This window comes from Bubalus kerabau, chromosome 1 (genome assembly GCF_029407905.1).
Source record: "Bubalus kerabau isolate K-KA32 ecotype Philippines breed swamp buffalo chromosome 1, PCC_UOA_SB_1v2, whole genome shotgun sequence".
NCBI lineage: Eukaryota > Metazoa > Chordata > Mammalia > Artiodactyla > Bovidae > Bubalus > Bubalus kerabau.
Window position 1 is genome coordinate 24,140,252 of NC_073624.1, and position 27,216 is coordinate 24,167,467.

Consider the following 27,216-nt stretch of genomic DNA (forward strand, 5'->3'; position numbering starts at 1 on the left):
AGGAAATTATCAGCAAAGATGTATTGTTTTAGGCAAGGCCTCACTCCTGAGGGGAACAGAAGGGTCTATCTGCAAATTTCCCAAGACTGACCAGGAAATTCCAGCGTGGCTGGAATCACATTCCTCGGAAGGCTGAAATTATAATCAGCTTAGGCATCAAGTCCTGGTCTGCTGCCATGGGCCCAACACAAGTGACTCCATTTGGGGTCTGTTGTTTCCTTCTTAACAAGGGGCAGGGGTCACTTGGTCCACGTGACTGCAGGGGAGCATCCTGGTAGATGCATGACCGAGGGCAGCATGCAGAGAACGGGCCATGGCCACACAGCACCTCAAGGGCAGCAAAGTGATAGTGTCCCGGAAGGACGGACTTACACCAAGTTTTTAATTATGTATCACTGGATGACTGGATCATGGTGGTCTTTATTTTAGGTATGCTATTTTTTGTTTTACAAGTTTTCTACAACAAATGTGCATTTTTTTTTTTTATTTTTACAGTGTTGTGTTGGTTTCCGTCATACAACATCAATCAGCTCTAATTATACATATATCCTCTCCCTCTTGAGCCTCACGCTCTAATGTGTATTTTTAGAATCAGGAGAGAGTAGGTTTTGCTTCATCTGCTGCTGCTACTGCTAAGTCGCTTCAGTCGTGTCCGACTCTGTGTGACCCCACAGACGGCAGCCACCAGGCTCCCCCATCCCTGGGATTCTCCAGGCAAGAACACTGGAGTGGGTTGCCATTTCCTTCTCCAATGCATGAAAGTGAAAAGTGAAAGTGAAGTCGCTCAGTCGTGTCCGACTCTTAGCAACCCCATGGACTGCAGCCTAACAGGCTCCTCCATCCATGGGATTCTCCAGGCAAGAGTACTGGAGTGGGGTGCCATTGCTTTCTCCATTGCTTCGTCTATTAATATATAATATGTATTGAGCCCCATCTACTTTGTGCTAGTGTGTTGGGGGTGGGAGCCACAAAGCTGAATGATTAATGAACATTCTCTGTCTTCAGTGAGCCTGACTCCCGGTGTTCATACTTCCTTGTGTTCACACTTACCTGGTAAGACCTCTAAACGGTTTCTGTCACCAGTGTCCTTAAGTTATGTGGCTCTGAACTCCAATAACAACTGTCATCCCTACTATGTGATTTACTTATTGATTACAAGCATTTGTTGATTCTTAAATTATTTTGAATGAATATATCTTATCTTCCCAAAAAAAGACCAAGTTATTTAAAAAAAAAGTCAATATTTCTTTAACATCTCTCGAGTTGACTAGACAGGTATACATTATGGACAATAATATGAGTTTGCTGGTTAAAATTCACTTCAAATCACCAAAGGACTTTCCCATAACTGTGCATGCTTCCTTCATCTTTACATTTTGACTAGCCAGTGCTCATGGATTTCAGTCAAGAATCTGGATAGAGCACAAAATCCTATGTTTCTTTTTTCTTTTACATAGGAAATTCTGTCCCTAAACTGTGGCACGTGGCCTTTATCAGCTTTTGCGGCTTTCACTATGGCTGGCGTTGGATTCCGTTTTGGAAGTGTTTGCAGTGGTCCTATTCAAATACAATCTATGCTATGGTGTAAAGCCAAAAAGACTTAGCTTTGGATTTCAACTCAGCTGATGGGAGACCACTAGCAAGATACCTTAGCTCTCTGAGCCTCAGTTTCCTAGTATATAAAATGGTAACCCTGACACCTGCTTCTTGCCGTGAAGAATAAACACGTGTGACCATATCTGCCACAGAGGTGATCAGTAAACATTTGCTTAACTGACGAAGGCTTCCCAGGTGGCGTAGTTGGTAAAGAACGGCCTGCCAATGCAGGAGACTCAAGAAATGCGGGTTCAACCCCTGGGTCAGGAAGATCCCCTGGAAGAGGAAATGGCAACCCACTCCAGGATTCTTGCCTGGAGAATTCCATGGACAAGGAGCCTGGCGGGCTACAGTCCATGGGATGGTAAAGAGCTGGACACAAGTGAGCACACACACGGTTGATGCAACTTGATTGAAACTGATGAAAGGAAAAGGAAAGTCCTATGGGGGGAGGGCATCCACATAATTGTCCCCGTCCTAAAGGGCAGTGAGAGTCCTTAAGGAAAGTGCAGAACTCCTAGAGTCAAATTACTCGGGCAAAGGTCAGTCCCTCCTTCAGTTAAATAGCTGTGGGCAGGGCTTAACAAGGAAGTGACTCCCTTCCTAAGCCTCCCTGCAGCCTCAGTCCCAACCTGAACACACTATACTCCGGTGGCGTCTTAGGTCACAAGGGCCTTCTGAAATCAGGAGCCAAGAAGACTAGGCCACAGTTTCCTCTTAAGTTTCGTGGAGAGAGACTCGGGTATAGAAATATCCTTACAGCCACCTGACTCGAAGCAGGAGCAACCACTGACAGCTTGAAGACCAGGTAACACCAGGAGAGATTCAGCCTTCCCAGCAGGACATGGGGGAGGAGGCGGGGGAACTACAGCAGGTAGTTCACTACGTGCTCTAACTGGGGGCTGGTAAACCTAATGTTTACTGCGTTTGTTTAGGAGTTCTGATTCTGTAAGTCTCAGGAAGCAAAAGTAAGAATCTAAAACTAAAAGCTAAGTGTACAGTTTATTAGGGGTTTTCAGGAAAGGGAAAGAGAGACATTTAGGTTTCCCTTTCATTTCTCCTTTGCTCCAGAATGGCTGGGGGAGTTAAGAAAATATAACTGGCTGAATTGTTTTTAATATTATGCAGACCAGTCTCGCTGAGGATGTGACAGCATGACAGAAGCCCGTGGAAACACTAGGTCCCTCCTCCAGGGCACAAATGGGCTGAGGACAGGAGTCCCTGGCTTTGAGCCCAGAGCATCTCTGGGCACAAGGTCTAGTCCTCCTAGAGACTTCCTTCAGCACTGGGCTCAGGTGAAATGGGAATTCCCCCTCCCCTCTGGAAGGCTCCCTCCTGAGTTCCCTGCCCGCTCTGTTCTATAATCAGAGCCTCCTGAGTCTGTGTTTAATTCATGAGACCTGAGGTTCTCTCAGTTTAGCTTCTACTGTAGGACGGTAAGACATTTTACCTCATTTCACCCTTAGGATTAAAGACCGCGTCCTACTCAGAAATGACAAGTGGGGGAGAGATAAGGATCCCAGAAGGTCTGACGTTCAGAGAAGAAAGCGGAGGGGAGGCCTGTGAGAGGGCAGAGAGTGCGAAAGGAGAGGCGCGAGGCAACCAAACAAAACCCAGCTCATCAGGTGGTCTGCATACGTCCCTCTGGGATGAGCGTCCTCCCCACCTCCCACCACCCCCGCCTTACACTCAGGCCTTGCCTGTGTGTCCAGAGCGATGAAGTCACCTCTGTGGCTGAGTCTGTTGGGCCAAGGGGTGTTCCATGCCCCTCACACCCGGGAAAGGCCAGGGTAGAGTTCTGTCCAGCTTTCTGGGTCACAGCCTCTGTGCACAGGAATCACGGAGCACACGTGAGGGCTGTTTGCTCCACGACCTGCGACAGGAAGAGAAGCAAAATCTAAGCTTGACCAACAAATCCAGAGCTAGAAAAATCCCTACAGCGTATCCTGTGATCCTGGAGGTCAGCTGCAGCTCTGGGGTGCTCCCAGGGGACGAGCCACCACTGGGGACCAGAGGACTTCGACCACTTTTGGGGTTGTGGGGGGTGGAGGGGAGGAGAAGCAAGTCTCCAAGAAAGAAGAGAGACCAGGAAAAGATGCTGTGTAACCTAGCTTTAGGGAGTAGGTCTGCCAGAGTTTGTAGTAGATAAGGAAGAGGGTATATAAAGGAAGACAGGGTCAAAAGGGCAGGGCCACTGAGTCACTGAATTATAACAAGCCTCACAGAGAGCTTGTTATTCTGGAGCTATTCGTAATTTCCACTCCAGGCTCTGAACTTACATTCTGGGGCCCCACCCAGGCCTTCATTTCCATCAGCGTTACGTATAAAACTCATCTGTACGTTTCCATTAGGAGAAGCTTGACTTTAAATAGGAACAGCAAAGAGCAGAAGGGCTGCAATTTGCGATCAAGAAACTCAATCCTTTGCTTTAAAATAAGACTTCACTATCCATTTAACAGCTCTCCCTTCATTCTCAACGCAGATTAATAGGAAAAATACCCTACGCTTGTTAAGCGCATCCAACGTGTTTTAACTGATACTTCAACTCAGCTGCAGGCATTTGCCCAGCTCCTGGGGGCTGCAGGGCCCTCTGCTTCTCTTGCCCTTGGCCTGGCCTCTTGGTTGGGCCAAGCACTCAAATGCTTTCTAACCTAGAAAACCACAAAATCCTCTTCTTTCAAGTGGAAGGCCTGTGTTCTCCACCTTGACCTCAGGTCTTCCCCTCTTTTCAGATGTTGCTCCTGAATCAATAGTTAGCAAACTCTGGTTTCTTAAAGAAGTCAGGCCCTTTCTCTCTCCAACAGCAATGCTACTCCACACACACACACACACCCACACACACACACAATGTTAAAGTCTTCACAGTACTTTAGAAAGGTTTGGGTTTGGTTTTTTGTTTAACTTACCTGGTTTCTCCCGAGCATGGTATGCTGGCTGCAAATTCAAAGCCTTGCTTCCTAGAGGACCCAGGTGTATGTCCTGCCTAAGGCATCTAGAGCTGCCCAACTCAAAAGGAAGGTCCAAATTAAAACCCGCATACATGCTCTCCTGGGGCCTTCCAGCGCTGCCCTCCAGCCCCTTCTACACCTAGTCACTCCCCTGAATCTGGAACCACGGGTCACACTCTCTTCTCACTTTTTAACCACTCTTTCTCTGGCGAGAGGTCGCTCAGTCTCCACCTGGGTCCACTTTACTTGCTTCCAACAATCTCAGATCTCAATTATTATAAGCAGCACTTGTTAATCACGGAATTGCCAGATTTGCACAAAAATACAAGAGGCCCTGTTCGGTATGAATTTCTGATAAACAGCAGACATGCTTAGTGTAAGTATGTTCCACACAATATTTGGGACTACTCAAAAATTATTTGTTGTTTACCTGACATTCAGATTTGACTGCTGCTGCTAAGTCGCTTCAGTCGTGTCCGACTCTGTGAGACCTCATAGACAGCAGCCCACCAGGCTCCCCCGTCCCTGGGATTCTCCATGCAAGAACACTGGAGTGGGTTGCCATTTCCTTCTCCAATGCATGAAAGTGAAAAGTGAAAGTGAAAGTGAAGTCACTCAGTCGTGTCTGACTCTTAGCGACCCCATGGACTGCAGCCTACTAGGCTCCTCCGTCCATGGGATTTTCCAGGCAAGAGTACTGGAGTGGGGTGCCATCGCCTTCTCCTAGATGTCTCATATTTTATCTGGCAGCACTGTATCATTTTTCTTTCATTCTTCAAATATTTATCAAGAAGTTACCATGTGTCAGGCATTATGTGAGGTGCTGGGAAAGCCAGCCAAGTTTCAGGCTTCATAGCTTATGGTATGTATGCTTTACACACATACACACACACACACACTATATATATATAGTTTCCTATAGTCATATATAGGCTTCCCTGTTGTCTCAGACAGTAAAGAATCTGCCTTGCAGTGCAGGAGATCTGGGTTCAATCCCTGGGTTGGGAAGATGCCCTGGAGAAGGGAATGGCTACACACTCCAGTATTCTTGCCTGAAGAATTCAGTGGACAGAGGACCCTGACGGGCTGTAGTCCATGGGGTCACAAAGAGCTGGACACCACTGAGCGACTAACACTTTCACTTTTATGCACTATTTTAAGTGATTCACATGTGCCTGTTTTTTTTTTCTGTCCACATACCCATGTTTTATAGGTTTAAAAACAATTTTTTATTAAGGTACAGTTGATGTACAATATTATATAAGCTTCAGATGTATAACAATTATTCACAATTTTTAAAGGTTATACTCCATTTACAGTTATTATAAAATATTGGCTACTTTCCCTGTGCTGTACAATATATCCTTGTAGCTTATTTCTTTATACCCAATAGTCTGTACCTCTTAGTCCCCTACCGTTCTCTTACCCCTTCACCTTTTCCCTTCCCAACTGGTAACCACTAGTTTCTTCTCTGTATTTGTGAATCTGTTCCTTTATTGTTATACGTATTAGTTTGTTGCACTTTTTAAGAGTCTACATATAAATGACATCATACAGTATTTGTCTTTCTCTGCCTGGCTTATTTCACTTACTCGCCATGCTGTTGCAAATTTCATTCTCTTTGATGGCTTATGTAATAGTATCTCACTGCGTGGAGTGGGTGTGTACACATACATACCACATCTTTTTACCCGTTCATCTGTTGATGGACACTTCGGTTGTTACATATCTTGACAATTGTAAATATTGTTGCTATGAGCATTGTGGCGCGTGTGTCTTTTTGAATTAGTGTTTTTGGTTTTTTTCGGACAGATGCACAGAAATGAGATTGCTGGGTCGTATGGTACTTGTATTTTTTTGAGAAACAGCCATACTGTTTTCTGCAGTGGACACACCAATTTACATTCTCACCAGCAGTGTATCGGAGTTCCCTTTTCTTGATATCCTTGTCAGTGTTTGCTATTTGTAGACTTTTTGGTGAGAGCCACTCTGACAGGTGAGAGGTCATATCTCATTGTGGTTTTGATTTGCGTTTCTCTGATGATTAATGATACTTTTGATATAACTAATAAGTTTTATTTTATAATCACATTTAGCAATGTACCTAACAACTGGAGCACACATATTCTGATCAAGCACACATGAAGTCTTTTTGAGAACTGACCATACAATAGACCATCAAGCAACATTCAACAGAGTTCAAAAACTGCATCACATACAGGTCGTACTTTCTCACCATTAGAGTGGGTTGCCATTTCCTTCTCCAGGGGTCTTCCCAGCCCAGGGATCAAACCTGGGTCTCCAGCATTGCAGGCAGATTCTTAACCATCTGAGCCACCAGGGAAGCCTAAGTTAGAAATTAATAACAAAGTATAACTATGATAGAAAATACTTGAATAGAGAAGTAACCAAACAACTGATTAGGTAAAATTCTTCTTTATAGAACAATTCAGCTATTAGATGCAGAAGTAATAATAGAATTAGCTGTTATTTTCAATAATTAATAAGATATGAATGTAGGCAACTATGATTACTAACAATGTTGTCTCTTTTCCTGTACCCATTGGCCATCTGTATTTCTTCTTTGAAAAACTGTCTCTTCAGGTCTTCTGCCCATTTTTTAATTGGGTTGTTTGTTTTGGGTAGGGAAGTTTTCAGGTATTATGCCTTCAAATATGTTCTCAGCCCCTTTCTCACTCTCTTCTCCTTCTGGATCCCTAAAATGCAAATATTTGTGTGCTTTATGCTGTCCTAGAGGTCTCTTAAGCTCTTATTTCTTTTCATTCTTTTTTTTTCTATTCAGCATTAATGATTGCCACTACTCTGTCTTCCAGCTCACTAATCCATTCCTCTGTATCATCTAGTCTACTGTCAGTTCCTTCTAGTGTATTTTTCATTTCAGTTTTGTATTCTTAATCTCTGGTTGTTCTTTTATTTTCTCACTCTTTGTTAAAAGCCTCTAACTTCTCACTCTCCATTCATTCTCCTCCCCACTTCTTGCATCATCTTTATGGTCCCTACCCTGAACTCTTTCTTGAGTAGATTGCCTATCTCCACATCACTCAGTCCTTCTCCTGAGGCTTTATCTCATTCCTTTGTTTGAAACATGTTCCTCTGTTGCATCATTTTGCCTAACTTGTTCTTATTTCTATGTAGCCAGTAGGTTGGTTACATTTCCTGATCTTAGAGAAGTGGCTTTTTTGAAGGAAAAGTTCTCTGCATCCCAGAATTCACTTCCTTCTCATCACTATATGCTCCAAGGGTGCTCCCTGTGTGGTTGCATAGGTCCTTCTGCTGTGGTGGGCTGGCTACCATGGGCAGTCTGGTAGGCTTGGTTGGCCCCTGACCCAGTTGGATGTCAGGCCCTGCCTTGTGCGAAGGCTGCCAGCTGCTGGTTGGCAGGGTCAGGTCACAAGGTGTCTGACTCTAGAACCCCAGGGAGACCCATGGTTATTGATGAGTTAACTAGAGGATTGAGTTAGGGTTCAGGAGTCCCTGGGACTGTTGCCTTCCCATTGGTGGGTGAAATCACATCCTGGGGCTAGTGCCCGCTCACTGGTGGGTGGGGCCAGGTCTGAGGGTCCGGTTGCAGGGCCCAGGGACACAACCGAAATTCACCTATGGTCTGCTCTGTGCCCAGATTGTTCTAAGCCCCAGAATCCAGTCACAAGCAGCCTGCACTTGCCCCTATTTGCAGCTCTCTGTCCCTCCCCTCCTGTGTTTGCTCCAGTATCTTTGTTCAAGCTCCTAGCTCACTCTCTCGGTCTGGAGTTATCTATGTACACATCTCCTCATCTCTGCACATCTGAACTTGCAGAAAGAACCCTGGCTTTTCCATCTCTGGCTACCCCCTGCCTCCCAGCACAAAAAGAATTTGTTCAGTCGCTCAGTCATGTCCAACTCTTTGTGACTCCATGGACTGCAGAAAGCCAGGCTTCCCCGTCCTTCACCATCAGCCTGAGCTTGCTCAAACTGATGTCCATCAAGTCAGTGATGCCGTCCAACCATCTCATTGTCTGTCACCCCCATTCTCCTCCTGCCCTCAATCTTTCCCAGCATCAGTCAAGCTCTTCGAATCAGGTGGCCAAATTATTGGAGCTTCAGTTTTAGCATCAGTCCTTCCAGTGAATATTCAGGGTTGATTTTCTTTAGGATTTACTAGTTTGATCTCCTTGCAGTCCAAAGGACTCTCAAGAGTCTTCTCCAACACCACAAAGAGAATAGGTGTTCAGTAAATGCTTACTGACTTTCACCCCGTCTCCCCTTTCCTACCAAGAGTAGGTAGCTCCCAGGTGGAAGGACACGTGTGATTTTGTCATTGCAGCCCCACCATGTGCACTGCCAGCCCCTGTGACCTGGAAGAGATCCCCCTGGATGATGAGGACTCAGACAGCTTGGAGTTCAAAATTCTGGAGTTCTATGTCAAACACCACGTCTTCCAGAACACCTCTGCCGTCCTCTCACCGAAGCACCTGAGAACAAGGAGTCTGTCCCAGAAAGGGCCAGAGCGCTGGCCAGTGAATGAGGCATGGACGCAGGGGCCGTGGCCCTGCGTAAATTCTCAATCCAGCGAGAAGGCCATAAACCTCACCAAGAAAAAGTCATCTTGGAGGACCCTTTTCGGGGTAGCAGAGAAGGAGGAAGACTCACAGAGCTCGCCTCCGGAAATCTGTCCCCAGGTACAAAGGTTGGGGGTACCTCAGGCCCGTCCTCGGAGTCCGAAATGGCCAAGGTCCCGCTCCAGCGTGGACCAGCGCTTAGAACACAAAGGTAAGCTTTGGGGGACCAGCTGCACTTTCTCTCCCGCAGCCACTTCTTTCCCTTCTTTGTGTGCCTGGAGGTTCACCTCCTCCCACCCTGAGGTAGGGAACTCTTTGAACCTCAGCTTCCCAACCTATTAATACTCAATTCTTTTGTTGGTTTTTTTTTTTTTTAATTTTATTTACTTGTTATTTTTGGCTGTGCTGGGTCTTCATTTCTGTGCAGGCTTTTCTCTAGTTTTGGAGACCAGGAGCTACTCCCTAGCTGGGGTCTGTAGGCTTCTCATTGCCGTGATTTCTCCTGTCGCAGAGCACAGGCTCTGGGGCTCACAGGCTTCAGCAGTTGTAGCACATGGCCTCTATGGCACAGGCTCAATACTTGTGGTGCACGGGCTCAGTTGCTCCACGGCACGTGGGATCTTCCCAGATCAGGGATCAAATCTGTGTCTCTGAATTAGCAGGCATATTCTTTACCACTCTGGTTGTTCAGTCACTAAGTCATGTCTGACTCTTTGCAACCCCATGGACTGTAGCATTCGAGGCTTCCCTGTCTATAACCAACTCCCAGAGCATGCTCAAATTCATGTCCATCAAGTCGGTGACTCAGTGTCCATCACCGACTCGATGGACATGAGTTTAAACATGCTCTGGGAGTTGGTTATAGACAGGGAAGCCTGGAGTGCTACAGTCCATGGGGTCACAAAGAGTCAGACATGACGAACAACTGAACTGATCAGTGATGCTATCTAACCATCTCAATCCTCTGCTGCTCTCTTTTGATTTTGCCTTCAATCTCTCCCAGCATCAAGGTCTTTTCCAATGAGCTGGCTCTTTGCATCAGGTGGCCAAATTATTAAAGTTTCAGCTTCACCATCATTTCCAATGAATATTCAGGGTTGATTTCCTTTAGGATTGACTGGTTTGATCTCCTTGCAGTCCAAGGGACTCTCAGAGAGTCTTCTCCAATTCCACTGAGCCACCAGGGAAGCCCGATTCTCAATCCTAATTGTCCTACTTTCCTTAAGACTGAGCAGAAAGGAAAAGTTTGGTGGCAATGGGTGACGGGACTGGTTTTCTGGCTCCACCATCTATAGCTAAGCTTGCTGCCCAAATTCCTAATCCACTGTGCCAGAGACCAATACAAAGGGAAGATCCCCAGATCAGCTCAGGCTGTCCTTCCTGAGGGAAGTCAACTCCCATCTCTGAGCCTCTGCGTTTCCATCCGTAAATTGGCTTCTTGAAGGTGGATGGAAAGATCAGATAGCTATATACAGAAGTGATTTCAAAGTTCAAGCCACTCAAAAAACCAAGAAGCATTTTGACAAAATCTTCTTTCAGTGGGACAAAACACATTATATTGAACAGAACATTTTCATGCAAGGCTTTACCAGTGTTGCCCTTCATCCACAGACCTAGGCGTAAACATCTTCCCCTCCAACCATATCTTCTGCCTGATGCCCAGATTTTAAAAGAAACCTGCTCTCCTGCTGGGCTGATTGGCCTGTGTCAATAATTAGTCAACAGGTGGCAGTAATGTCTCAAGTTTTAAATGTTGTGACTGTCAGGCTTGTTGGAGAATCAGCACACACAATGACAGCTTTAGAGCACTCGCTGCGATCAAGGAAGCTTCCATTTCCCATTAGACTAGTAAACTTTAGGGAGGAGAATTTAAGGTTGGGATTATCTGAGGAAATCCTCCTCCCTCCAGGGGTTCTTCTGCTGGGGGTGGGATCTGAGGTCCACAGCAGACAGAACAGTTTGGCTTGCTTGCCTGTGTGTGTGTTGTTGTGTCCAACCCTTTGTGATTTCACAGACGTAGCCTGCCAGGCTCCTCTGTCCGTGGGATTTTTCCCGGCAGGAATACTGGAGTGGGTTGCCATTTCCTACACTCCAGGGGATCTCCCTGACCCAGGGATCGTACCCGGGTCTCTTGTGTCGCTTGCATTGGCAGGCATATTCTTTACCACTGAGCCACCTAGGAAGCCCCATAGAACAGTTTCAGTTTAGTTCAGTTCAGTCGCTCAGTCGTGTCCGACTCTTTGCGACCCCATGAATCGCAGCACGCCAGGCCTCCCTGTCCATCACCAACTCCCGGAGTTCACTCAGACTCACATCCATCGAGTCAGTGATGCCATCCAGCCATCTCATCCTCTGTTGTCCCCTTTTCCTCCTGCCCCCAATCCCTCCCAGCATCAGAGTCTTTTCCAATGAGTCAGCTCTTCGCATGAGGTGGCCAAAGTACTGGAGTTTCAGCTTTAGCATCATTCCTTCCAAAGAAATCCCAGGGCTGATCTTGCAGTCCAAGGGACTCTCAAGAGTCTTCTCCAACACCACAGTTCAAAAGTATCAATTCTTCAGCGCTCAGCTTTCTTTATAGTCCAACTCTCACATCCATACATAGAACAGTTTAGAGGCACATAAATAGGTTTTTCTGCTTGTCCCGTTCTTTGAAGTTTGCCAGGAAACAGAAGATTTTACAGACTTTAACTTTCGGCTTTCCTGAGGAAAACAATGTTCTGTATTTCAAGATTACCGAAGGGTCATTGGACCTTTGCTTATTTTCTAAATCTCCAGATCTCTGTGTAGACCTATAGATGTTCCTACAAAAGTGGAAATGGTTATCTCCTAAGGAGGCTTAGCTTGAATGATTCACTTAAGTTGATCCTCCCTCTCCCCTTTCTCTCTCTTTGCTTTCTTATTTAGGTAATTATGTGGGTAGTTAGCTGGTTCTATGCTGGGTGTGACCCAAGAGGGACTTGCCCTCTCTTTCTCTTTTGCCACATGTAAATCAGAATTCAGTAGTTGGTGTCCTCTGGGTTCTTTTAACTAAAGGTCACAATGTAGCTTGTGCTGCCATTTCAGACACGGGGCTGGACTAAGAACTATGAGATTATGTCCCAAGACCAAGGTCTAGTAGTGACAGGCCTTGGGACGTATAAAAACGAATGGCAATACCAATTTGAGAAACACCAACCCAGTTTTTCTGTGAGTCTGTTTTTTCTCCATGGCTGTGATCTGCTGTAACTTCACTGACATAGAGATTATTTTTCTCTCCTATAAAGGAAAACCACAGTTTGCAGTTCAGGCTTGATCTGCCAGTTCCCCAGTCTTTAAGGATTCCTTTCTGTTTTACCTTAGCTAATGGCTTCCAACCTCAACGTCACCTTCAACCCCAAGATGGCTGCTCAGATTCCAGCCATCACGTCTACATTCTAAGCAGGGAGAAAGAGGAGGCAAGGAGAAGGACAAAAGGTTATCTTCTTTCTAGATAATTCAGCTCCCTTTAGCGAGCTTTCTTAAAACTGTAGCCAACTTCTTACATCTCAGTGCCTACACCTTATAGCAAAAGAGGCTGAGAAATGTAGTTCTGTCAGCTTCCCCTGACATTTCAGGGGTCTGTTACTAAGGAAGATAAAGAAAAGGGATACTAGGTAGGAAATAGCAGACTCCCCTATATGGAATTCTCTCCCAAATGCCCTGTCCTTTCTCTTTCAAAGAAAAACCTCAAGCCAAATGCCTTCCCCACTCTCCTGCTCTCCTTAACTGCACAATGAGCCCCCAGAATAAACTCCAAAGGAAGGGCAGCCTTTCCATTTTCTCTCCACCCCCATCCAACGTTTCCTTGCCTATCAGATCAGACCAACTCTGACCAGAAGGAAATCTTTAAAAAAAAAAAAAAAAAAAAAGATATTAGAATGGAAATTTTCTTTTCTTTTTTTTTTTATTTTTTTTATTTTTTTGCCACACTGCAAGGCATGTGGGATCTTATAGTCCCCTGACCAGGGATTGAACCAGAACCTCCTGTGGTGGAAGCACAGAATCTTAACCACTGGACTGCCAGGGAAGTCCCTAGAATGGGAATGTTAACCAGATTAATTCATCTGAGTTTCAAAATGTGTTGGCTTATAGATTTTCCTGCACATATTTTGTCTGCATTCCTCCAATCCATAGAAACAGATACACAGGTTAGTCAGCTTGGGGACCACCTCTGTGTCCTCTACTGGTCTCGTGACCACGTGGTGGAGACTGGGAGATGGGGAGGGACAGCCATGAGGGCCTTCATCTGCCTCCTTTGAGGGCAAGGTGGGCAGAGTGTGACTCTTCCATGGAAAAGAACGTGCTGATCAGCCAACCAACTACACAAGGTTAGAGAGGCAAGGCGTGCAAACTTTCCTCTCCCAGCTCCCGCAGACACAAGGGAAGCCTCCCACTGGTTTGGGAATCCAGCGTCTTGCCACCTCCTTGCGTGGGTGGCTGGCATTCACAAGGAGGCTGGTTGGGCTGCAGTAAGGTGATTTAAAAGTGGAAAAGTATTTTTGGTTGGATTGTTGTTAAACGGAAAGGAAAAGCACTGATCCTCCACTCCTTGACCTCTCCAGTTCTTCTCTCTCTAATCCACTGCTGATCTGTTTTTGAATCCAATGGAGCACCATGATAAATGTGGCTTTTTAAGGAAGCCATTAGGCCTTCTTTTTAAAAGGAAGGCATTGTGGACAGAGCATCAGTGGCCTGTCAGTGAACACCCAGGAGGGTGATGGGAGAATCTGGGGAAGAGAACCAGACATCACCTGGCAGCTCCTCAGGAGGTCGCACCCAGCTCTTCACATGACACCCACGCCTTGCCTTGCTCATCTATCCTGATTGACAAAGTCTGGGAGTTCCTCTGAGCACGCTGACCTTCTGGCCCAAACCTGTTACTGTCAACAAGTCTTATGAATTAAATACTGTTGTTCTTAAACATTACATGATACGACTGTTCCATATCAAAGGCAGAGCTTGTACAAGCTTCTACGTGTTAAGAACGTAGTGACAGATTAACAATGAAATTTTACTTCCAAATAACTCAGCAATACTGCCTGCCCTCCTACCCTAACCCTGTCCTCCACTAGGGGCCAAGTTGACTTATCCTTCACAGGCCATGACGTTCAGGGGCCAGAGCCGTTTAAACCTTCATGTCCCCAGATGCTTTATTCTCCAGTTACGTGCGTAAACGCTTGACATAAGTCTTTTCTCGGATTGTAAATTCTTGAGGGTCATGGGTTAGATTTTATGCATCCTTGTTTACCTATCCACATTTTCTGCATGTTTCCCAGCTGGTGTGGAGGCGGGGAAGACGACACGTGACCATACCAGCAAGGGGAGTCCGTGTTTCCTTGATAATGGACTTGAGACAAGAATACAGCCCAAGAGAAGTGATATTTCTCTCTCCTCAGTGACCAGCCCCCAAAGGCTTGTCACACTGCTGAATGCCTTCCGAAGTGCATAGGGGCCAGCTCTCCGAGATATAAAGCATGCCCCAAAAAAGAATAAAAATAAAAGCGTAATGAGCGTTCCCACAAGCAAAGAACTAAGCACTGCCTTTTGTGCTGCAAAGGGGCAAGGGGACCCTAATTTTGCAAGACTTCCAAAAGAGGGTGCAGAGGGGTAATTGTTTCAAGGTGGCAATCATTCCTGTGTGCCCCTCCCCCGTCCCAGCCTCTGCCAGGCAACTGCCCAGGCTTTCTGAAGAATGCCACCACCCCCACAAACGCACACTCCTGATCGGCCCCAGGCCATTTCCTTTCCCTCTAGGCCCGGTGTTTTCATTTCGGGCAACCGTGCATACCGATGAGCCAGACAAAGTTCTGGGAAGGGCCTGTCAGCACCGTTTTGTCTTCTTTCAGCCGCGGACCCCAGAGTCGTTTCCATTGCCAACCGAGTCGCTGAAATCGTTTATTCCTGGCCGCCGCCAGAAGAGCTCCACAGCCAGGGAGGAGGCTTCAAGTCCAAAGGGGTTCCGGTATTGCAGGGTCTGCAAGGGCAGTCTGGAGCTGAAAGTACCAAGAAAGGTAAACTTCCCTTCTGAGCATTTGCCCCAGGGTGCGTGTTGGCCAAGCAGAGGTCCATGAGCACATATGCATTTATTCAGCTCAGGGCCCCGCCACTTAGGAATCTCTGCTGACCTGCACTCAGGGCACCACAACCACATGCTGGAGGCACTGACCTTTAGCTGGAGAACCCAGCCCAAGCCAAGGGGAGAGCGCCAGCAGAGGGAAGCAGCATGCCAAGCTTACTGCTAAGTCCAAAGAAAAGTCTCCTATTGAGGGGCAGGAGGAGGTACAAAGGGAGTGCTCAATCTTGTTCACAGTTGGGGGGGCAGCAGGGGAGAATACAGCATTAGATTTCACCATGTTAGCCATGGCCAAGGCCCGGTGTGCTCAAGCGAGTGCACAGGCTGTAGGTGGAACGTCCACCCAGGAGTTTACACTATTGCCTTGGGCTCCCGTGAAGAAGCAGGGGGCTTGTCAGGCACAAGCCTAGAGCCAAACATGAAGCAGACCTGAGAAGCAGTGATCCGGCTGGGTCGGTTGCCACCCAAACTGGATCAACAGCCAGGACTGTGGACCCCAACTGACCTGTAGAAATTCTAGATGTGAGGGAAAGGGAAAGTGAAGGTGTTAGTCATTAGTTGTGTACAACTCTTTGTGACTCCACGGACCGTACTCCTGCCAGGCTCCTGTGTCCATTGGGTTTCCCAGGCAAGAATACTGGAGTGGGTTGCCATGCCCTCCTCCAGGGGATCGTCCCGACCCAGGGATGGAACCCACGTCTCCTGCATTGGCAGGCAATTCTTTACGGTCTGAGCTACCAGGGAAGCCCAGAGTTGAGAGAAACAGGACCAAGTGCCCCGGAAGAGGAGTTCAGTCTGACATTCCCTCAATAATGACTGTCCAGCCTGTGGTTCTCTTTCTCAAACCCCAGTGGACGATGAGGGGCCCAGCTGGCTCTTGAGTTTGCAGCACATCGAGCCACAAGGCAGAAGATTCTCCAATCATGGTGGTGCCCTCCAACCCCAGAACCAGACTGGTAAGCGTGTCCACCCTTGCTGTGCTGCCAGGACCACAGACTACCAAAGGGGCTTAGAGTGAGGAGCTGGGAGAGCAGGGACCCCCAGAGAGCAAAAAAAAAGAAACCAAAGTGTTCATACTTTATTGCTATCTCATGTGTGTCTGGGCCACATAAAGTGACGACACCAAACCAAGCAAAAGCTCAGGCCCCCGTCCTCCAGGCACATGAGAAACTGGGATTGCGGCTGCAGCAACTTTCCCAGAAAGAGGCAACAGAGTCAGATATAAGCTACATATGGGCGGCGGAAGCATCCAGTCCTTCTTCTCCCAGGTGACTTGGGTCTCAGGCTTCCTACCTTACTGCCCTTCACGCAACCTCGTGGCATGACTTTCCTGGCCTCTCCTCCCCTTCTCCTCTGGGACACACATGAGGACTTCATGACTTCAGAGACTATGCCCCAAGGAAAACATGCTGTTCCCTCAGTAACAGGCTCGTCTCTGTTTGGATTCAACGCTATAGCAATGACTGTTTTCCTAATATTATTTCCCTGTTAGCACGTTTGGAGACAAGGGAAAGCAGACTCCACCTTCCCTGTTCCAACACACACAGCACATACCAACTGGAGCCATCTCTGTCTCCATCTGCCATGTTAGCCTTTGGGGTGGGAGAACTTATTCATTGTATTTACTTAGACTCTACCCTGTTGTAAAGACACAGCATACAAAGTACATGTTTTAGTTAGATAAGTCCAATTTGAAAGATAATGTTAAAAAAAAATGTAGGAAAATAGGTGGGTTTAGGAATGACTCTAATTCCCCAAATTCAGGAAGGCTGTACCTTCCTCTTAGGAGGCCACAGTTTGGCTCTGAGTTTTCTAGCAGTTAACACAAAGGATGAATATGATCAAATAGGGGTGTATGATGTCTACATGGGAAAAGACCACCTGCTCAGGAAAAACCTAAAGACCTGAGAGACATTTCTTCTAAGTATCGGGGAAAAAGGATAGTTAGGGAGTTTGGGAGGGACATGTACACACTGCTGTATTTAAAATGGATAACCAACAAGGACCTACTGTATAGCACAGGGAACTCTGCTCAATGTTATGTGGCAGCCTGGAACATAGGGGAGTTTAGGGGAGAATGGATACATGTATATGTATGACTGAGTTCCTTTACTCTCCACCTGAAACAATTACAAAGTTGTTAATCGGCGATACCCCAATACAAAATAAAAAGTTAAAAAAAATTTCTTCTAAGTATCATTAGAGATAAGCTCATGCATCTTCAACAGCATTCTTAGAGCAAATAAAGTGATGAGTTTCCTGGTGAGAATCAGGGGACTAGGGGAGGAAAGAAGGGAGAAAAGAAGGGCACGGAGGAGAGAATGTTCAGAATGCTTTGGGTGTCATCAGAAGAGGTGAAGTAAGATTTACTTTGCTGGAAGTTACAAAGTGCATGGTCTTCCTCACTCCCTAACCAGGCTACAAGCTTGTCCCTGGAAACGTACAAGATTTTTTTTTCTCTTGAAAGAAATAACTGTAATTTTCCCCTGACAGAAGAAGACCAAATAATAGCCAGAATTGTTGAGCTGCTGAAATATTCGGGGGAGCAGTTGGAAAGAGAGGTAGGGAGCGTCTTGAACTAATGGGTTTTCTTTCTGTGTCCCCGCCCTGTACTGGGGAATGGAACTGGACTGATGGTTGTACTCCTTTTTCAAAGTTCTGGTTTCCACTTAAGTCCTAAATTTTATTTCCCTTGGAGTCAAAACTCTTCATGCTGGCAGGGTCTCAAAAATGAATCACTTTGGAAAACATAAGTAAACCTTCTGGAGCCTCCTCGGAATTTTTGGAAAGGAAAAAAGTCACCAATAAATTAAAATTCGCTGAATAGAATTATGAATCTAGTTCCCCATGTAACTGATCCTCAGGGAAGTTTAGACTCTTGTGTTTGCCCTGCAGCCTGGATATCTGTGTCCCACAGCTGCTCCAAGTCTGGAGTGTTGTCTGAAATCTCCCCCTAGAATGGCCAGACTGTTCTTTCTCAGCAGTTCGGCCAGGGGACGGGTTAGCATTACCTGGAGAATGCTGGGTTTCAGGCCAGTTAGAAGTTGAGACTGGTTATTCCCATCAGGAACGTGCAAGGGTTACCTTCAGGTAAAGAGGTGGTGGACAGGCCCCGCTGTGGTCACGGCTTCTGAAGGCATCTCGTCTCTGTGTGTTACCCGTGGATGGCTATGAGGTCTCCTGCGTCTGGCCATCAGGAGCTGGCCTGGGGACACACTCACTTGTTTTGCAAGGATCCATGGGCAGGAAGTCAGGTCTGTGGAGCTCTGCAGGAGGGGTTAACAGCGCTAACTAGCCAGCCACCCACCTCAGTCCACCACAGCGTGCTCGGTGGCTCCTCGATGCCCTTGTCAGAGGTGTCCCAGAGGATGGTGACCAGGATGGGGGAGGAATATGCGATGGTGCAGAATGAGAAACATTGAGGAAACCAAGGTATCAGACCAAAGAAAACAGGAGGAAATAGGAGAGCTTTGGGGCCATAGTTGAGGGTGGTCAGGGGTGCAGAGGAAGCAGAAAACAGAACAGGGCATATGATGACCCTGTGTTTCTCCAGAACTAGCATCAATGGACAGGAGTACGGGGCAAGTCATTTCTCCCCGTTTGAAGGATGAACCTTGTAGCTTTTAAGGCTGTCCACTGAGACTTCTCTGGTGGTCTAGCTGTTAAGACTCCATGCTCCCAATGCAGGGGACATGGGTTCAATCCCTGGTCAGGGAACTGAGATCCCATATGCCGTGCAGCATGACCAAAAAAAAAAAAAAATGCCAAGGGAGTATTGTTTTTTTTCTAAGACCATGATACTCTAAAGGGAAGAAAGCTAAGAAATACAGCGTTCAAGAGAGGAGTATAAGGTAAAATCAATTGATAGAACAATGGAAGGGAATCAGTGGATTAGGTTTTGTTTTTCTTTTCACATGAACTCAGGTAACTCATGAAGGTTTCAGCATCCTGGACACATGCTAACATTTCAAGAGCATTTCCTCCATGTTGGGCACAAAGCCAAGTGTTTCAAAATTACCCTGGGTTTCCCTGGTAGCTCAGATGATAAAGAGTCTGCCTGCAGTGTGGGAGACCCAGGTTCAATCCTTGGGTTGAGAAGATCCCTTGGAGAAGGAAATGGCAACCCACTCTAGTATTCTTGCCTGGAAAATCGCATGGATGGAGGAATCTGGCAGGTTACAGTCCATCAGGTTGCAAAGAGTCAGCCACAACAGAGCGACTTCACTTTCACTTTTTTCATGGGGGCTGTTGCCCCAGTTTAGAGATGACATAACTGAAACTGAGAAGTTAAGTAATTTCTCCAAGATTGCACAGCTTATAATAAATGCAGCAGGGGTTTGAGCCAAAACAGCAATTTCCAGGTTGTGGATTCTGCCCATTACACAACCTCTGACAAAGCACCTTTCACTGGGTTGCAAGTGTCAGTGGACTCGGAGCCCCTTGAGTGAGGACGCATCTTAATCGTTCACGGTACCACCTGTCGTAAGCGCTAGGAAACATCTCTTGAATGTCCTGTGAACGGGCTGTTCAGTCTGTATTGGTTCCCATGGAAGGAAATCACAGAGAAAGTCCATGCCTGCCTGGTCCTGCGGGATATGGTCCCACATTTGAGATTACAATCCAGGGTTTTCCACTGGGTGTTTTAGTCGCCCAGTGTCCACCTGGAGAGTCTGCCTCCCCGGCCAAGGCTGATATATACTGTTTCTCCTCTCATACACAGTTGAAGAAAGACAAGGTTTTGATGACCTGCTTCCAGGATGCGTTATCCTATACTGTTGTCAAGACCATCACAGACCAGTTCCTAAGGGGCGTGGACACCAGGGGAGAATCAGAGGTCAAAGCTCAGAGCTTTAAAGCTGCTCTTGCAATAGATGTCATAGCCAAGCTCACGACCATCGACAACCACCCCATGAACAGGGTGCTGGGTTTTGGAACCAAGTACCTGAAAGAGAATTTCTCGCCCTGGATCCAGCAGCATGGTGGATGGGTAAGTGAATTCTATCTAAAAATGAAATCTTCCCAGAACTCAGGGGGCACGGCATGGAAAGGGGTTTTTTCCTGGGGGTTGTTTTTTTTAAGTGAAGGGAACCCATCTTTGAAGCGGTTCTCATGGGTTTAGGACATTTGAGTGGCAAGAGATTTACCCCATTAATGGGAACATATTTTTAGTTATTATCTTCATTATCAATAAATATTTACTGAGCTCCCAAAGGGTATGTGGGGTATGTGAGTGAGAGGAGAGGGACTGGTCAGACAGAACAGGAAATGAAGAGATGCTGAGATATAAAATGTTTGGATAGATACAATTTCTGTTTTCACAAATTTTGCAGGCAACGGAAGTCTGGCAGTGAGACTAGAAGAAGTTCCTTATTCTCTCAGGGGTGTGGGAATAATCTTTACACAGAGGTTCAGGGCTTATGACATTTTGTCATTGCTGTTGGGACCCAGACATTCCAACAGGGACATTTTGATACAAACTGAAGAGCAGTTTAATTTTCATCTATTTTTAAATTATCTGCTATCAGGCAAAACAGACATCTTTATCCTGATTCCTCAGCCCTTCCCGTACCCTTTTCCTCTGAGACTTCCTTAAAACTGTCCTGTTCAAATGGCCTCATAAGGGGAACCTTTTCAAACTGCTTTACCCCAGAGCTCTAAACCTCAGCAGGCTAGGACACTTTTGTCTGTTCCAGCCCTTCCGGAGGACATGCACTGCAATCATGAGTCCTCTTTCTACTAGGGTGGTCTAGCGGTCAGGAAAAGACCTGAGTCTGCTCTGGGCATGGCCAGCATGACCCCAGGGCCTCCAAACAGGCTTAGTCTCTTGGCTACCAGATGGGAAGTATAGTTGATCATGCCTGTGGGGCTGATGTGCCCACCACAATCACCAGTTGCTGCCCATTAAACTACCCAGACTTCTGTTCTTTCCTATTTTCCACCGTCACACCAGATATGATAGCCCTTAAGTGGCTAATCTGAGCTTCCCAGGTGGTGCTCGTGGTAAAAGAACCCGCCTGCCAATGCAGGAGACGCAGGTTCTACCCCTGGGTCAGGAAGATCCCCTGGGGAAGGAAATGGCAACCTACTCCAGTATTCTTGCATGGAAAATTCCAAGGACAGAAGAGCCAGGTGGGCCACAGTCCATTGGATTGCAAAGAGTCAGACATGACTGATGTGAGTGCAGCAGCAGGAAGTGGCTAATCTGAACAAGCTCTTGCTGCTGCTAAGTCGCTTCAGTCGTGTCCGACTCTGTGGGACCCCATAGACGGCAGCCCACCAGGCACCGCCGTCCCTGGGATTCTCCAGGCAAGAACACTGGAGTGGGTTGCCATTTCCTTCTCCAGTGCATGAAAGTGAAAAGTAAAAGTGAAGTCGCTCAGTCGTTTCCTACTCTTAGCGACCCCATGGTCTGCAGCCCACCAGGCTCCTCTGTCCATGGGATTTTCCAGGCAAGAGTACTGGAGTGGGGTGCCATTGCCAGTACTCCAAATTCAAGCTGCCTTAACTCATGGAGGAGGATAGATTCCTGAACATCACTTCAGATTTAACAGCTCTAAGGCCCATCAAGACCAGGGCCCCCTCAAGTCCTGCCCCAGAGCCCCTCCTGAGTACTCCAGCTCAGGACCCTTACCAGCCTCTGAGCCTTTACAACACTTCATATTTGCACTACAATTATATACAGGAAATTACCATCATTGTTGGTCTTCATAATATATTCTTCCAGAGGGACTGTAAGTATCAACTGGATTTACAACCCAGTTCTCAAAATCTAGTTAACTAATGTAACTGAAATGCCAAAAGTGTTCTATGAAAAATAGTGTTTCTATACCAAAAGTACAAACAACAAAAGAAAAAATAAAAGGGACTACGTCAAGATTAAAAACATTTCTGCTTCAAAGGATACCATCAAGAAGGTAAAGAGACAACCCACAGAATGGGAAAAAGTAGTTGCAAATTATATATCTGATAAGGGACTTGTATTCAGAATATGTAATAAATTCTTACAAGTCAACAATAAAAGGACAACACCCCCCACCAATTTTTCAAATGGGCAGTCAATTTGAACAGACATTTCCGGGACTTCCCTGGTGGTCCGGTGGTTAAGAACCACCTTGCAATGCAGAGGATGTGGGTTCGATCCCCGGTCAGGGAGCTAAGACCCCACAGGCTGTGGAGCAACTGCGCCCGCGCACCACAACTGCCGCGCCTGTGTGCTCCAGAGCGCGGGCCTCAACTAGAATCAGTGCAGTGCAGCAGAGGACTGTGCGTGACACAGTGAAGGTCCCCGTGCCACAGCCAAGGCCCAACACGGCCAAATGAATCAGTATTTTTAAAAAACAGACATTTCTCCAAAGAAGACATACAAATGGCCAATGAGCACATGAAAAGATGTTTGCTTGACATCTTCATTTCAACATTCAGTTCAGTTCAGTCGCTCAGTCGTGTCCGACTCTTTGCGACCCCACGAATCGCAGCACGCCAGGCCTCCCTGTCCATCACCAACTCCCGGAGTTCACTCAGACTCACGTCCATCGAGTCCGTGATGCCATCCAGCCATCTCATCCTCTGTCATCCCCTTCTCCTCCTGCCCCCAATCCCTCCCAGCATCAGAGTCTTTTCCAATGAGTCAACTCTTCGCATGAGGTGGCCAAAGGACTGGAGGTTCAACATTAGGAAAATGCAAATCAAAACCACAATGAGATACCATTTCACACCCACTAGCATGGCTAAAACAAAAAAGACAAGTGTTGGTGAGGATGTGGAGAATTTGAACCCTCATACATTGCTGGCTGGATTCCAAAATGGTCCGACCTCTTTGGGAGACAATTTGGCAGTTCCTCAAAATGTTAAATGTAGGATTACCAATTCCACTCTCTGTCTATACCCAGGAAAACAGAAAACAAGTGTTCATGTAAAAGCTTGTACGTGAATGTTCAGAGCAGTATTCATTATTTATAAAGGCCCTAAAGTAGAAACAACACAGAAATTTTTCCATGATGAATAATGAATGGAAAAACCAAATGTGAAATATCCATACAGTGGAGTAATATTCAGCCATAAAAAGGAATTAAGTATGGACAGATGGGTGAACCTTGAAAACATTATGCACAGTGAAAGAAGTCAGACAAAAAGGCCATAAATTGTATGATCCCATTTATATGAAATGTCCAGAATAGACAAATCCATAGAGGCAGTGACTTCCTAGGGCTTTGGGGAGAAAGAATGGTGTGTGACTGCTGATGGACACAGTTTCTTTCTGTAGTAACGAAAATGTTCTAAAATCAGAGCTGATGGTTGCACAACTCTGAACACACTAAGAGCCACTGAATTATATATTCTTAAAAGGGAGAATTTTATACTATATTTCATGAAATCTGTCATTAAAAATAGTGGTTGTAATTCTAATAAGCAAATAAAAAGAAAGAATAAGTTCTATTATTTTTTAATTTGGCTGCTAGTGCTAGAGAGAAAAACAATTCCAGTCAGAGAAAACAGATGGATTTTTGGGGGTAGAAATAATAAAGTGAATTTTCAAAGGCTTTAGAATTTTGTGGCCCTAGTTCTTTATCACATGTATTTTCAATTCAAAATTATTAGTTTACTTTTCCAGGTCATCATAAATCCCAATCTTAAGTCTTGGCCACAGTTAGGTTTAATTTGGAGCACAAAGCTAGAAATTAGGAGAGGGAAGGGAAAAAAAAAGGACTAATTTTTTCCAAAGTCAGAGACAGAGTTGCAAAACATAAAGGATGCTGCTGAAAAAATATTTATGAGTTGATATGACTATGGGAATATGGAGAAGATGTGGATTGACATGTGAGCTCAGTTTCACTGAACAGGAATGAGGGGACACTGGTGGCCAGCCTTCCATTGCCCCAGGGATTTCAGTGGCTCTCTGGAATGTCCCTGTAGTGTGTGGAAGGAGAAAAGCTATTCCTAGGCATACCATTTCCAGGAGCCTTGGAGTTCCTAAGTATTATATCTCAGCATTCCACGTCACACAGGAGTGCACCAAATCTTCCCAATGGAACCACAAGCCTATGAAGGCAGGGTTATGTATTTCATCCCCTTCTTTCTCTCTTGTGGTTTCCATTACTTTTACATAAGTCACAGATACTCAGCCAATACTTGGAGAGCAATGTGTGTGTTAGTTTCTTAGTCATGTCTGACTCTTTGGAGCCCACCAGGCTCCTCTGTCCATGGGATTCTCCAGGCAAGAATACTGGAGTAGGTTGCCATTCTCTTCTCCAGGGGATCTTCCTGACCCAAGGATAAACAGGTCTCTCACATTGGAGGCAGATTCTTTACCGTTTGAGCCACCAAGGAAGCCCTGGAGAGCAATAATTAATTAGTCAAATCAGTAAATAGTGACTCTATCCACAAAGCATGCCAAACAAGCCACAATTTGATTTTCATTTATTCCTTGGCCCTTTTTGCCTCACTTGAAGCACTATTCACATAGCTATCCTGAGGTCCTGCAACCTCACCCCTTCTACCACACCTTGAAAGGAGAGGTTAGCAACCTCCATAGTCATCAATCTTTTTGAATTTAAATACAACATCAAAGACTCTCCCCATCTAGACTCTTCCCATACTCAACCCTGAGTGTGTAATGTAAGTCCTTAGCTGGTGTTTTCCTTTCAGGCATACCAAGGATGCTAGTCACCTTTCCAAACCCTCCCCCAACTCTAACACGTCTCCACGCCTCGGGTCAGGCTTGGGATAAGAAAGCAGAGTTAACAGGCATATGTTTTCACTTCAATACTGAATCAAATTTGGAATTCTAAAAATCTATTTCTCTTTTTCCCCTTCTAGGAGAAAATACTTAGGATGCCACATGAAGAAGTAGACTGAAACATCAGAGGATTTGTAACCTGGAATACTCATGGTCCGGTTCTGGTCTTGTGTACATTGGTCTCAGCACAGACTACAGGAGAAAACACAAATGGAAAAGGTCGATGGAGCACCAAAGGCTGAAAAGCCATTACTCCTGCAAGTCAAGAGGCATCAGGAGAGACCTTGACTGTTTCCGGCTCCTAGGATGCAGAGCATAGCCTCCGGCATCCATGTTTTCAGGTTGTCCAGTGAGTATGCAAAACAGTCTAGGAAGACAAGTGATAACCTTCTGTTCAAATGCTTACAACAGAAACCATCACCCAACCTCTGCTGGCCACTTTAGGGAAAGTGCGTGCCACACACTTGTTGACCTCATGAAGGTGAAATGATAAATGGTGCATGTGCTTACTCTCTGGTTTCTAGTACTGTTTATTTTTCAAAGTTCACTTGAGATGGTCTGACCTTGTTTCAAGCCTGCCTTTAGGCTGATGTAGCTGTTCATGTTGGTAGACAGAGGTCAAAGAGACTCTCGAGTTTATGGCCAGCCTGGGGAGAGACTGCCTGATCTGCCTTTTTTGGCTCCCTTCTCTGGACAATTCTTTGGCAGTTCGAAAACCTTCTATTTGGCAGAAAACGATTATTTCTGTCACCCTCAACTATCTCAGTGACCTCATCTCTACTTCTAGAGGTTTCTAGAACTTTGTTATCTTGGGGGCTAGTGTAATGATTAGTGCTTGGTAAAATAAATGCATGGAAAGACAACTGTCAAAAGAGTATGTTTATGGTTAAAATAAACTGTAAGTAAAAGCATATGATTTCTGTGAGGATCATAAAAGTTAATTTATATCAAGTGCTTAGAAAAGTGCTTGTTATTTAATGCTGTGTTTATTTATGTCCACTACTGTGTGCTGCCCTCTGCTAAGCTGAAAATGTCTTCTCCTCTCAAAGCTGTCACTAATTGTTTTTCTGAAATTGACACTGTTCCAAGTGAGGTTTTTTAGTATGTGAAGTATGTTCCATAGTAGGTGTTTAAGGCAAAAAAACAATTTTTAAAAATACTATCAAATTATGGTCTTCCCTGGTGGCTCAAATAAAGAATCCACCTGCCAGTGCAGGAGATGCAGGTTCCATCCCTGGGTTGGGAAGATCCCCTGGAGAAGGGAATGGCAACCCGCTCCAGTATTCTTGCCTGGAGAATCCCATGGAGAGAGGAGCCTGGCGGGGTGCAGTCCACGGGGTCCCAAAGAGTCAGTGCTATCAAATTAGTCTTACAACAAATTTCTGCTCTCTAGTATCCAGCATGTAGCCTGATGTAAAACAAGAGTTTAATAGACCTTTGATGAACAAATAAATGAATGAGTTAATCAGACATTTTCATCTTCAAGGGAAAGCCAGAGCTATCTATTATGGCATGTTTCACTACTTTACCCTTCTGGATAAAAATGAGTTATTCTCTTTTATTTTCTTCCCCCACACTGAAACTCAGACATTTTAGGGAGAAAGGAGTTTCCCTTTACAGAGGGAGACACTAGAGATCACTTCCTCTTTATTCCAAACTATCTGCAGTCCCCCAAATGTATGACATAACCTCGTACCTCTGAGCCTCATAACAGCATTTTCTTCACTTGGACTGTTCTTGTTGGTCAGTCCTCTTTCCCGTTTCCCCTATTGCAACTCATTCCAGCCCATTTTTCCAAATTTGCGTCTTCATTTTCTCCAAGAAGCGTTTACTAATCTTCCCTGGGCCACCATTTGGAAAGGCCATTTGGATGCCTTTCCTCATAAAGATGTTCCATAACACCCTGTAGAGAGACATTATACCTAATATATTTTATACTCATAAAAATAAGTCTTTTGCACTGGATTATATAAAGTATTTTATAAACAAGTATTATGTCTGGGCTTCCCTGGTGGTTCAGTAGTAAAGAATCTGACTGCAATGCAAGACACCTGGGTTCAATCCCTGGGTCAGGAAGATCCTCGGGAGAAGGATGGCAACCCACTCCAGTATTCTTGCCTGTGAAATCCCATGGACACAGGAGCCTGGAGGGCTACAGTCCATGGGGTCGCAAGAGAGTCGGATGCAACTCAGGAACTAAACAACAAGTATTAGGTCTAATTTAACTTTGTAAAAGCTTGGCACATTTTCAGTGCACAATTGCACCCTAACCCTAGGCTCACTGCT

At 45.7% G+C, this 27,216-nt stretch overlaps 1 protein-coding gene and 1 long non-coding RNA gene across 14 annotated transcripts in view; one reads left to right on the forward strand and one right to left on the reverse strand.

Moving 5' to 3' along the window:
- LOC129645091 (uncharacterized) overlaps positions 1–4,737 on the reverse strand; it is a 201,445-nt gene extending 196,708 nt beyond the window's left edge. The window contains exons 1-2 of one of the 4 annotated variants that reach the window (XR_008711204.1): positions 4,503–4,737; positions 3,284–3,469 (exon numbers count right to left, since the gene is read on the reverse strand). This is a non-coding gene — a long non-coding RNA (uncharacterized LOC129645091). Of the gene's footprint in view, positions 1–3,283; positions 3,470–3,875; positions 4,445–4,502 lie in introns of those variants that run through there. The other 3 variants (XR_008711210.1, XR_008711198.1, XR_008711192.1) reach the window with 3 other exon arrangements.
- On the forward strand, positions 127–25,828 carry BCL2L14 (BCL2 like 14). 10 transcript variants are annotated; one of them, XM_055570378.1, is made up of 9 exons: positions 129–429; positions 1,458–2,404; positions 3,063–3,221; positions 8,869–9,314; positions 14,968–15,132; positions 16,019–16,150; positions 17,688–17,755; positions 19,915–20,181; positions 25,011–25,828. In XM_055570378.1, exons 4-9 carry the CDS (start codon positions 8,876–8,878, stop codon positions 25,047–25,049), a joined length of 1,110 nt encoding a protein of 369 aa, XP_055426353.1. In that variant the 5' UTR covers positions 129–429; positions 1,458–2,404; positions 3,063–3,221; positions 8,869–8,875; the 3' UTR covers positions 25,050–25,828. The 10 variants fall into 10 exon arrangements, with proteins under 10 accessions (XP_055426377.1, XP_055426353.1, XP_055426360.1 ...); XM_055570385.1 differs by lacking the exon at positions 3,063–3,221 and adding an exon at positions 6,641–6,765; XM_055570402.1 differs by lacking the exons at positions 3,063–3,221; positions 25,011–25,828 and adding an exon at positions 20,525–20,653 and having other exon boundaries at positions 127–429.
- Positions 25,829–27,216: the final 1,388 nt, after the last annotated feature.

Excerpts from the sequence above, each read along its gene's own strand:
- BCL2L14 (XM_055570378.1), top strand. The coding sequence starts at position 8,876 with ATGTGCACTGCCAGCCCCTGTGACCTGGAAGAGATCCCCCTGGATGAT. Across the intron at positions 9,315-14,967 it reads CCAGCGCTTAGAACACAAAG|CCGCGGACCCCAGAGTCGTT; the intron begins GTAAGCTTTGGG and ends GTCTTCTTTCAG. Across the intron at positions 20,182-25,010 it reads TCCAGCAGCATGGTGGATGG|GAGAAAATACTTAGGATGCC; the intron begins GTAAGTGAATTC and ends TTCCCCTTCTAG.